This window comes from Saccopteryx leptura, chromosome 2, assembly GCF_036850995.1.
Source record: "Saccopteryx leptura isolate mSacLep1 chromosome 2, mSacLep1_pri_phased_curated, whole genome shotgun sequence".
Taxonomy (NCBI): Eukaryota; Metazoa; Chordata; class Mammalia; order Chiroptera; family Emballonuridae; genus Saccopteryx; species Saccopteryx leptura.
In genome coordinates this window covers 164210945-164223216 of record NC_089504.1, presented here as the reverse complement: position 1 = coordinate 164223216, position 12272 = coordinate 164210945, and the positions used below count along the sequence as shown (strand labels likewise).

The window sequence follows — 12272 nt, the reverse complement described above, 5'->3', positions numbered from 1 at the left end:
TCCCTTGCTCAAGCAGCGACCTTGGGCTTCAAGCCAGTGACCATGGGGTTATGTCTATTATCCCACACTCAAGCTGGTGATCTTGGGGTTTTGAACCTGGATCCTCAGCACCCCAAGCTGACGCTCTATCCACTGCGCCACCACCTGGTCAGGCTGTCCTGCTGGTCTTGAAAATGGGTTAGAAATGATGACATTGGATCATTTACAAAAAAAAGGGTGGATCTTGATAACATTATACGGAATGAAATAAGTAAATCAGAAAAAACTAAGAACTGCATATTTCCATACTCAGGTGGGACATAAAAATGAGACTAAGAGACATGGACAAGAGTGTGGTGGTTGGGGGGGGAGGGAGAAGGAAGGAGAAGGATGGAGAAGGGGGAGGGGAGGGGCACAAAAAAACCCAAATAGAAGGTGACGGAGGATAATTTGACTTTGGATGATGGGTATGCAACATAATTGAATGACAAGATAACCTGGAGTTGTTTTCTTTGAACATATGTACCCTGATTTATTGTTACCCCATTAATATTAATTAAAAAAAAAGAAAATGGGAGTGGTAGAGCATCGGCCTGGTGTGCAGAAGTCCCAGGTTCGATTCCCGGCCAGGGCACACAGGAGAAGCGCCCATCTGCTTCTCCACCCCTCCCCCTCTCCTTCCTCTCTGTCTCTCTCTTCCCCTCCCGCAGTGAGGCTCCATTGGAGCAAGGATGGCCCGGGCGCTGGGGATGGCTCCTTGGCCTCTGCCCCAGGCGCTAGAGTGGCTCTGGTCGCAATGGAGCGACGCCCCAGAGGGGTAGAGCATCGCCCCGTGGTGGGCAGAGCGTTGCCCCCTGGTGGGTGTGCCGGGTGGATCCCGGTCGGGCGCATGCGGGAGTCTGTCTGTCTCTCCCGGTTTCCAGCTTCAGGGAAAAAAAAAAAAAAGGGTTACAAATACATTAAAATTAAATGTAAACACACTGTACTACAGGGTTACAGGGTTTAAGCAGCATGATGGCTGCATGTGCAATTAACTCAACATGCTATGTGGCTTCTCTCTGATAAACCTGCTGGGGCTGAACTTAAAATTCTCTACTGACAAAAGAAACCAAGAGCCTGACCTGTGGTGGCGCAGTGGATAAAGCGCCGACCTGGAATGCTGAGGTCACTGGTTCAAAACCCTGGGCTTGCCAGGTCAAGGCACATATGGGAGTTGATGCTTTCTACTCCTCACCCCTCCTCTCCCTCTTTCTCTCTCCTCTCTAAAATCAAAAAATAAAATATTAAAAAAAACACATAGTACCATATTTGAGTCCTAGTCCCTTCTAATTTCACTGAATCAATTCAAATGCATGTGTTTGTATAACAAACACTACACAAAATAGTTGATATAATAGTATCAACAATTTTTTTGTTAGGATTTTAACTTTTAAGTCAGTAGTTTTATCTCTACAAACATTCTCAAGTTTTCAATCTGGCAACAGACAGTAATTTGATTCTGGGGGGGGGCAGTGAAAAAATCCTTGGCTTCAGGAAGCCTCAAGTAATATCAAGAAATTTTAACAGCCAAGTACAATGTGGCTACAGGCTGGACTTGCCCTTCTGAGCACAGAGTTTCAGGCTACTGCAAGGTGAAGGTCAGTCACAAACAGTCTCTTCATACATAGGATAAGGCCCCTGAGCAAGGATGTGCTTCTTGAGTGCACAAAAGAATCAGGGATTTTTCTACCCACTAAGGTGCTCTTTTCTTCCCTTGCAACATAATCAAGATCAGTGACCTGAATTTCTAAACAGGAACAAACTATGTGTGAAACAAGTGTATATGATGAACATTTTCTTATTGGAAGAGAAAGTCCTTTGATATTAAAGAAAAATATTAAAAATTTTTCATAAAATTAAAATTATATAAAAAAACTAATATTAAAATTAATGGTTTGTAAGAGTTAGCCTTATGGTCCTAGCCTGTTGGCTCAGCAGCAGAGCCTGGCATATGAAAGTCTTGGGTTCATTGCCAGGTCAGGGCACACAGGAGAGGTGACCGTCTGCTTCTCCATCCCTACCCCTCGCCTTCTCTCTCTCTCCCTCCCCCTTCTGCAGCCATGGCTCAAATGGTTCGAGCAAGTAGGCCCTAGGCACTGAGAATGGTTTCATGGCCTGCCTCAGGTGCTAAAAATAGCTCGGTTGCCTGAGCAACAGAGCAAAGCCCCAGATGAGCAGAGCATTGCCAGTAGGGGGCTTGCTGAGTGGATCCCAGTCGGGGCACATGCAGGAGGGAGTCTGTCTGTCTGCCTTCATCCCTGCCTCTCACTTAATAAAAAAAGAAAAAAAGAAAGAAGAAAAGAAGACAGTACAGATAGTACTGGTGCTCAAGTTTATCATCCTTAGTCTACTTTTTTTGATGCACATTCATAAAGTTAATCCACTCCGTAAAGCATGAGCAGCCACTGTTCTGACTGTACCAGCAGGGAAACATGCTCACATGGGTAACTGTTGCCCAAGGTTGATTACTCGGCTCATGATGTACTGTCTCCCTCCAAAGTTCACAATCTTTCTGTTCCATGCTGACTCCCAAAGCTGTTTTTTAATATATAATCCCTCAATTTTTCTCTTTTCACTTGAAAGACCATTCCCTTACACATTTTCCACTTAATTCAAAAACTGTGCATCGTGTGCCGGCTCCGTCCCAGGGGGATCAGGGAAAAAACACACTGTGTCCTGGGTCTCAGAAGCTTTGTTTTACTTCAAGCACTCCGGTGTTCACTGAACCTACCCACACCCTGGGCCAGCACATACAACACACAGTGCAAGCGGCGGGAGGCTACGGTGACACTGACGAGGGTTTCTGTCATCTTCTGGCAGGTCACCCTGTTGGGTGCTCCCTGCCCCAGCCCCTGACTCCATCAACCTCACCAACAAGGCTACTATGAGTCATGCAAGCTTTACACAAACCTCTTCCCTCTGCCTTTTTCAAAAGGTAACAAATTATTATTTAAAACATTTTAAATGTCATAAACAGATCAGTTAAAAAAATTGGTTAATAAAAAGAAGTAACACTTTACTTCAAGGACACTTATCAGGAACATCATAACTAGAACACATGTTCTCATAAAACTAGCACGCTTGAGTGTGTAGGCTTATGTATTCCAGTATTGCTGTGTCAGGCCTTGGCAGAAACACTATTTGCCAAGTTGCCTGTCTTCAGGTCAAAATAAACAAACACTAAACTTAAACTCTGCAAACCAAAAACATTCTATATGTTCCAGCAATTCTTCTGTAAAACGTTTAGGAACATTCTTAACCCACAAACAGAAACCAAAAGGTTGCTGTGTTTCTAAACATGAGGTGGGTATGCTGCTGAATCCAGCCACGTTAGAAAACACACAAACTGAGGGGGACCCAGTACAACGAAACTCTGTGCAATGAGAGCTGACTGGGCCAGATTGGATCACCTGAAAGGGGTCTGAATGAAGCTTAAACACAATTTCCCTGTATTTCCATCCATGGGACATAATGTTTCCTTCTGAGAAACTCAAATCTCACAGATGATGCCTTTAAGCTTCAATTTCCCGACTACCTACATTTTTCCCAACATACAAACACCTGCTTGACCTGGCCCTCCTCATCACACCACCGATGCCCAGCCATGCAAACACAACCACCCCTGAGCTCCAGGGCGCTGACCATCTGAGGGTACAGAGCACACTGCCGGCTCCCTACACAGAGCTCAACTGAGATTCAACACAAAATTCCAACATACGCTCGTTGACCCTTGCAGTCTTTGAGAAACACCCACACTTTGATTCATAAAGAGAAAAATTAGTTCTATAATTTAATAACTACTTTGTAGAAAAATAACCAATGATTCCCATGACTGACATGGTTATTCACAGCAACTGTGACCAATGCAGCTGTGCTGCCGAATTTTATTTTGTGTTTTCTAAATTAAATACATAATTTGAAATATGTACATGTGAAAATTTTTACCAAAAACACCGTCAGTAGTACTGTTATTGGTCTTAATTTTAATGTAAATTAAATTTAACCAAGATATACTATTAAACAGTGGCAAAAATATTAAAGAGCACAGTCTAATCAAAATAAGCACTGTTACAATTATTTGAACCAAATAATATTTACATAATTTCCAGATAAGTCTAAGTTTAAAAAATTCTCAATATACAGAGTTATACATAATCACAACCATATCACAAAGTTAGCAGCACCATTTAAACCTAGAAGTTTTTATTGTTAAAATGGGCTTTCAACATAATTCTCAATGTAAATATTTCATTTCATTTCCTACATTCAGGTACTAAATTACCACTATGTTAAAATCCTGAGATCAATAAATTCAATCTACTAAAGTGATTTTAATCCACAATTTTTTTAAAAAATTTGTTTCCCAACACAGACTGCCCATAACTTGCAAATATAAACAAAAATGTAATTGTAACAACAGCTAGCAGTCACTTGAATTACTCCTTGTCAGGAGAGATGTCACAGGCACAGGCGATCTCCTGTGAAGAACGGTCACTTACCACTTCCTCCAGTGCAGCACTTCGCCCGAAAGAACAAGTGAGGTGTGTGAGGCAGTTCACAAAGGACGAAAAAAGTTCACTTGGAATGGCAGTTAAGACATTCCGCGGGAACACAGTTATCAGGTTGCTGATAATACTGGAGATCCCCACAGCTTCAGAATCTTCTATTTCAATTCTACAAGCCAGGTAACAAGCATTACTGGTGGTGGAAGACAAGCTACAATCACTCATTTTCAAACATGCAAAAATCATCACCTAGTCACATTCATTTTTAAAGGCAGGTCTCTGTATTAATGTCAAATTACCCACATAACTCAAAATACATAAAGGGAAAACAGTCACTACCTTCTTTTTTCCACCACTGTTAAACATAAAGAACCCTTTTCAGTGACCCAGGGCCAGTATACCTACCCATTGATAGTGCTCAGTAAGCCCTCAATGAAGTGTGCCAGATAGTCCACCTGGGCTCCCTCATCGGGGAAGACGGGTCCGTGCAGGGACGCTAACTGGGCGAGGCACTGCAAGGAATCTTGTGCCATATCTGAGTCTTCTCTGATTTTTCGATGTACCTGGTTAGAAAGAATCACTAATCCATAAAAATAAATTCTTCTTTTGTAAGGGTCACGTGTGTATCATGCCGAATGAGGTAAGAGAAAACTTCACAGTAGCTGGTTATTTCTAGAAAATTAATTCCTGAATTAAACTAAACTTGAGAATGTCCCTCAGTCCACTTTACAACACAGGCCATGATTTTAAACATATAAATGAATTTTAACTGAGGGCTACCTACATTTTGAAAATTAAACTGTCTCTAGCATGTTATGACAAAGAGAGAAACAGATGCCAGTCAGACATACTGCTTCTAAAAACAGCAACAACGACAGTCATCTGTATTATGCTAGCTATGCCTTGTTACAGCTTCTTGCTAAAGTTAGCAGACAAGTTCAATCAGGAGTATACAGATGCTGCTTTAGTGGAAGTAAACAGTTGCACACAGAGAAAACCAATATACCTCTCAATCCCTAGACATGCACTCAATTCAACCAATATAAAGCACGCTCTCAATAACTCTGACATTGCCTAAAATCTGTTTCAATCTCATTTTATCCTACATCATTATTAATAAATGCTAAAGTATTTCAAATAAAAATCGCATTTAAATGATATTTAATGGATTTTAATATCATTTCAATAATGCAATACCAATGTAGAACACCTGGAATACAGTGTTCCATATGAAGGAAGTGCTTCCAAAATCTTGCCCCCTAATTGTATAGTGTTACTAATATTCTCAGATTTTAAAGATGCCTCAATTCTGTGAGCTGACCTAATTAAAAGAGTCAAGAAAAGCAATAAGGAAATTATGTTTTTAATTCATTTTAGAGGGGAAGGGAGAGAGAATGAAAGAGAGAGAAGGAAACAGAGACAGAAAGAGAAAGAAAAACAGGGAGGAGCAGGAAGCATCAACTCCCATATGTGCCTTGACCAGGCAAGCCAGGGGTTTTGAACCGGCGACCTCAGCATTCCAAATCGACACTTTATCCAGTGCCACCGCAGGTCAGGCACAATAAGGAAATTATAGGTAATTATCTTAACTAAGATAATGATACAATATTTACTGTGACCATTTTCTACTTTCCACAGCATTTCACTTTTTCAGCCCTTCTTTTTCTATTCAAATCTCTCTGCTTTCTGAATGTAACATAATTTTAAATATTTGTTCTATTTCAGGTTATGTTCACTTTGACTCTGCAATTCATAATAATTAGTTGACATCCAAATATTTCTCTTAAGTATTCACTGGTATAGTGCTGCGACACTGAATAGATACTAAAAAAATATCCTTATTCACCTACCGACTCCATTACGCTTTAATCCCTGAACTTCGTAAGGTTCTATGAAATTTAAAATATTTATAAAGTCACAAAGTTAACTGATCTACTAAAATGTTTAAAATATGTTACCCTCTTTGGTCCAGAACAGCATTGGCAAACTATCGCCCACGGCCAAATCTGGCCTCCTAACCATTTAGTACGGCTGTGGTTTTTATATTTTTATATGCCGGGCAGGGGGGAATCAAACAGTATTTCAAGACATGTAAAAATTACACAATATCCACACTTTTACAGCAGGTCATAAGCTCTGTCTCGCTAATGTCTGCACTGCTTCTGTGCTACAATTACAGCAGCCGAGCTGCACAGCTGCCTCAGAGAGCCCAGCACGGTGCAACGGCAGAGTCCCAAGGACCTTTACAGAATATGTCTGCCACTCCCTGGTTTAGAACAACACAAATGTTTTTCAAAATATATTCTATAGTTTAAGTTCTATATAGCAAATTTAAAGGATAATATACAAATTCCTATGTCCACACTGCCTAATTCATGAATTTCTGAACACAACTCACTGGGAGGTTCCTTGTCTGAAAACTGTAACTAAATTTCTGTCCTCATGCCCTCACACCTAATCAGCATTAACCATGGTATCCAGGCTACAGCCTACCAATGACAATGCCATCTGCGACAAGAAAGGGCTGCTTCTCTGCCCAGACAACCAAAAGGATACTTTTTTCTGGTCTAGAAGTGACAGATTAAAACAAGAATACCTTCAATGAAGTAACTAACATTTATTATGTAATAAAATAAAGATAAGAAACTGCCCTCAGGCCCTCGCCAGGCCCTGCTTGGTTAGTTCAGTCAGTTAAGAGTGTCATCCAAAATGGTAAGGTTATGGATTTGATTTTGTCATAGCACATACAGTAAGCAACCAAAAAAGGCACAACTAAGTAGAATAACAAATGAATGCTGCTCTCTCTCTCTCTCTCTCCTTTCCTCTCTCTTTAAAATCCATCAACAAAATAATAATAAAAAAGAATCAACCAATGAATGTATGGGTAGAACAAGTTGATGTTTCTGTCTCTCCCTCAAATCAATCAATCAAATATTTTTTTTAAAAAAGCTTTAAAAAGAAACTGCCCAGAGCCTACCTACACTGTACTCTGAAGTGAGCCACATAAAACCCACGATAAAGTAACAACTCTTACATAATAGATCCATGCCCCTTTCCCAATGTCAGCACTACAAAGGAGTTCTACCATCTCTGAACTACATTCTACACATTGAAAACGGAATTCATTACCCAGTGGGAGAGAAGCAGAGGGATAAGGAAAAGTCAAGTCTAGCAGAACACCCAGAGAAGTGAGACATGAGGTAGGAAAAGGGTGAAGACAGGAGCAGAGAGGGCCAGTGAGAGAGAGGGTAATTTCTATGGAATATGCTGCCCTGAGATGTCTGTGGGCCTTTCAAATTCAAAACTCCAGTAAACACTGGGATTACAAGGCCCCGGGCTCTGGAGCAGCCTGTGCTGAATATAGACAAGGAGTCACCGGGGCAGAAGCGGTGCCTGCGGTCCTACATGGGGAAGTGACAACCAAGGAAAGTGGGTGCGCCCAGCAAAGCTGAGAACTGTCACAGGAATACCACTATTTATGCAAGGGGCAGAGAAAGAAGAGACCCTAAATGATATCAAAAAGAATCTGAAAGGTAGGAGGAAGAATTAATGAGACTATTTTTTTCAACACCTTATGGAAAAGAGAAAAATTGAGAAGTCTATAAACTTTGGAGAGGCAAGTAAGTACTTTAGGGTTTAAAATGTTCCTAAATCCAGATAATCAACATACTTCAAGTCCTGATTTATGTTCATCTACTCAATACAGAAATACTGATCTCATGGAAAACTGCTTTCACTAGGTAATGAATTCATGTCATTGAAAAGAAATTCAACAAAAACTGAATAAAATTTTTAAAAGATTAGCAGCTGTCACTTTCCTAACAAATAAAATTTAAATTGTTTATAAACTGCTTAAATGAAAAAGGCTACAAACACCAAGCTGTTAAAATAAGAGTGAAAAAGGGTTAACTTTCAAAGTGGAAAGTTATTTGCATGTGGTCTTTCACAGCTGACAGGAGCAGCTGTCTGGTTTGCAGAGACAGCTGTTCAGGTCTGGAGCCACCATTTCCAGGGCCGCCAGCAAGTTTTTCACCTTTTCACACACTGCTAGTGTGGGGTCCACTTTCCACCAAATGAGCAACACAAAGAACTGAACTTAGAGCCATATCAAAAAACTTCTGCTAGATGAAGACGGGAACAGAATTTTTCAAATTAGTTACAATGACCTCTTTGATATTGATAGTGTTTTTAGTCATTGTTTCTGATTTTTTAAAAAAAATAAAAATGGTGATGCTTAGTCTGAACCTTTCCACGAAAACCACCTTAATGTATACATCCATGGATGAATAAATTTGTTTTACAGATTCTTAAATATATACAATATTTTATATGGTTCAATCAAAAGAGGAACACAGTTATAACAGTGAATAATTATTTTAAAACCTAAAAAAGTAAGAAATTATAATTAATGGCTGGAATTAACCCTTTGAGTAGTACAAACATTCATGTACATCCTCATGCCTCCTGACCATCCAGAGTATGATAGATTTTAAAAATGTGTAAGGCAACATTAAGAAAGGCAAATATATGTTCTTTTTGTTTTCATAAATTGGTTATCAAACAAACATGATTTTAAGTTAATAAAACTGTAACGAACTAATTTCATTTTTGAAAAAAAAAATCACTCCCAGGGGTCAGTGAGCATGGAAAAAAACTCACTACTCAAAGGGTTAAGCAAAAGACCTTTTTTTCTTTTTAATTGGTCTTTATATAAACCTTTGCCCTAGTCACCAGCTCTAACTTTGTAATAATAGTACTCAGCCTATAAAACACACGCATGTGCACACACACACAGACACATATGCTACTATATTAGGGTTGTGGACAAACATGGAACATACCACTTACTTTATATTAAGCAAATAAAAAAATATTTCAAGTTACAGTTAAAATAAATTCTATGCAATAACCCTAACTTCAGCCATGACTGATAATCCATACATAAAAGAACACTACTCTAGAATAGCAGTTTTCAACATGTGACCCAGGGATACCCAGAGGTTCCCAGGACCTTGCCAGTTTGTCTCTAGGGAAAATTGTTTTCCTACAACACTAAGACAATACTTGTCTCTGCCCTACTCACTGTCTCACACGCACACAGTGGAGCTTCCCCAGGGCCACATGTGGTGTGTAACACAGCAACTGACTAAACGCAGAAGCAGGTATGAGATCAGTTCTCTTCTATTAAACCTGATATTGGACAGATCTGCAAAAATGTACAATGCCACTCTTCTCACCAAACTTTGTTTTAAAAAATACAGCTATATATGCATTAAAATGTTATGTCATGGTTTGATACTGCTATTTTAAAATGGATTAATAAATTATTTTTTAAAGTTCTCAGTTTGAGTTTTTAATATGACAGATATTATGGTTATAACCCATACAAACAAAAGCTCTTTGGAGTCTTCAATAATTTTTAAGAGTATAAAGGGATCCTGAGACCAAAAAGTTTGAGAACTTCAGCTCTAGGATCTTAATTAAGCCCTTCATAATTCTATGACACTTTTATAAATTAGCAAGAACATTTCTATGTTATTTCTGTTTGAGCAGATATGTCGACTAGAATAGGCTTTAGAGGACAAAAATGATCTGTGCGCTTTACATAAGAAAACTACAGAAGCATGCACTGCCTTAGTGGTCCCTCTGTGGCCTTTGCTAACGCAGAGGAAAGGTATGACTTACTGTGAAGAAAAGCTCCATGACTCTGCTGTCCAGAAGGGTCTCCCGCCAGGACTCCGTTGGCTTTAACAGCACATTTTGTGAGGATTCAAACATGGCTATATAATGTCTGCCCAGTTATCTGGTGTCAAGGTCAACAACAATAACATTCTTACTTTGTCTAAAGTATAAATATACCCTAAATATAACAGGAGCCATCCAGAAAGAATGTAATGGAAACAGTTTAAGCCTCTTCACATATGCTACATAATTCATGTGTGAAGCTTAGGAGTAAAAGGTATTAAGTGCTGAAAAAAAGAATGCTACAGGAATGTAAGATAACAGTGTCATTGTAAAGATACGGCATGCTGCAGGAATACAGAAACTATGATGATCAGAGATCTTAACAGTGGCAACAGAAGGAAGAATACTCACACAAAACACATACAAAAAAAGAAAAATCAATTTCTGCCATGTTTATCTCATCATTTACCCCCAATATCTTGTAATAGCTGAAATCAGGTATATAAAATGCAACTCTCACATAGTCTACTTGGAAAAAATAGCATTTGCCTGAAGAAAAAAAAAAAAAGATTCAAGAACAAACATCCATCACACTGAGGAAGAAAAACCCCACATCAGAGTAACCAAACACCAATTCCACACAAAGAAATAATCGGTTCAGGTAACTCTATTATGCTCATTTAAAAATCCCACACATTAAAAACCAATTGGTATGGTGTTCAAATGTTCTGTATCAGACACACTTCTAAAAGAAAACTATTTTTTGCTATTTGTAAGTCGCTGTAATATATTAGAAGAGTTTAGAGCAAAACTCACGCAATGACACTGACATAGTGATCAAGGTTTTCAGTACTGGGAAAGCTTTGGGCCCTAAAGACTGTAACCCTGCCCGTCCCACATCTCATCAAATGCCTGGCTGAAACGCAGCCACTAGGCTACATTCTCATCACTGCATGAGAAACTGCAATGGCAGTTTTCCAAAATCACAACTCACAACACTTAGGTATAAGTTCAAACGCTCTGTTTCCATTAGAGCCCAAATCATTAACAGAGAACATTAAAGCCTGTTACAATGCCTTGGAAACCACTTTTAAAGACTACTGCTTAACCCCCTTTTGAATCTCTAATGTTACTTTGGTCTGAAGAACAAGGGAGCACTGCAAATTGTTTCAGAAGAGAGCCTGCTTGCCAGACTCTGAAAACTCAATGGATGAATAAAAGTGAGACTCAAACCAGGTCCACCCCAGCTCCACTTTCCCTTCCCGCCCCTGCCCCCTTGTGGAGGTGCAGGGAGAGTCCAACGCCAAAGGAAAGGACTGCTGGAACCCAAGAAAGCCGGCTGAATTTAAAAGGAAATCAGCCCACGAACACTGGGTTTGCTTTTGGTATGCTAATAGTTTTTCTTTTTTAAAAAATTTTTAAAAGACTTTATTTATTCAATTTAGAAAGGGAGGAGCAGGAAGCATCAACTCCCATATGTGCCGATGTCATCTGTGATGTCATGAGGATGGTGGCCACCAATGTCACAACCCACACACTGGATAGTCCTGCGGATCTCTCTTTAATGGTTCCAGAAAGTTCCCTAGCTAAAGATCAGTTCAGCTAGCATAGCATATGTTGGACAATGTTGACAATCTCTTCAGAAGTGGTATTTCCACTGTGCTCAATGCTTGTTTTTTATTTTATTTTATTTTTTATTTTTGCTTCTTTCTGTCTCTTGGCAGTTTTTTGAGGGCTTTGATGACCAGGGCAGAAGCACAAGGCACAATCTCAATCTGGGTCTGTCTGTTCTGAGTGGTTACTTTCACTGTCATCTTCAGACTCTGTCAATCACCAGTTGCTTTGGCTATGTCATCACCAACCTTTTTTTGGAGACAAACCCTGGGGGCCCATCTTGGGGGCCAGAGAGGATATGGCACCACTTCCCCACCAGTGCACCTCAGATATATGGTTCTGATCACACTGAAGCTGAACTTCAGCATCATGGTAGAAGTAGCTGGTGTTGAATGACCCAGATTCAGGACAAAGAAAGTTGCTACTTAGCCTCCTCTGAGCTGAAAGCCA

General features: G+C 39.7%; 1 protein-coding gene and 1 pseudogene across 5 annotated transcripts in view; both read right to left on the bottom strand.

Annotated features, from left to right (window-relative positions):
- The window catches only part of XPO4 (exportin 4), a 117438-nt gene that overhangs the window by 49860 nt on the left and 55306 nt on the right, over positions 1 to 12272 (bottom strand). For 3 of the 5 annotated variants that reach the window (XM_066369188.1, XM_066369191.1, XM_066369187.1), the window contains 3 exons: positions 10209 to 10321; positions 4929 to 5086; positions 4518 to 4716 (listed from right to left, as the gene is read on the bottom strand). In XM_066369188.1, coding sequence (XP_066225285.1) covers positions 4518 to 4716; positions 4929 to 5086; positions 10209 to 10321 — 470 coding nt within the window. The remainder of the gene's footprint in view (positions 1 to 4517; positions 4717 to 4928; positions 5087 to 10208; positions 10322 to 12272) is intronic. The other 2 variants (XM_066369190.1, XM_066369189.1) reach the window with 1 other exon arrangement.
- On the bottom strand, positions 11674 to 12193 carry LOC136393925 (large ribosomal subunit protein uL11-like; annotated as a pseudogene).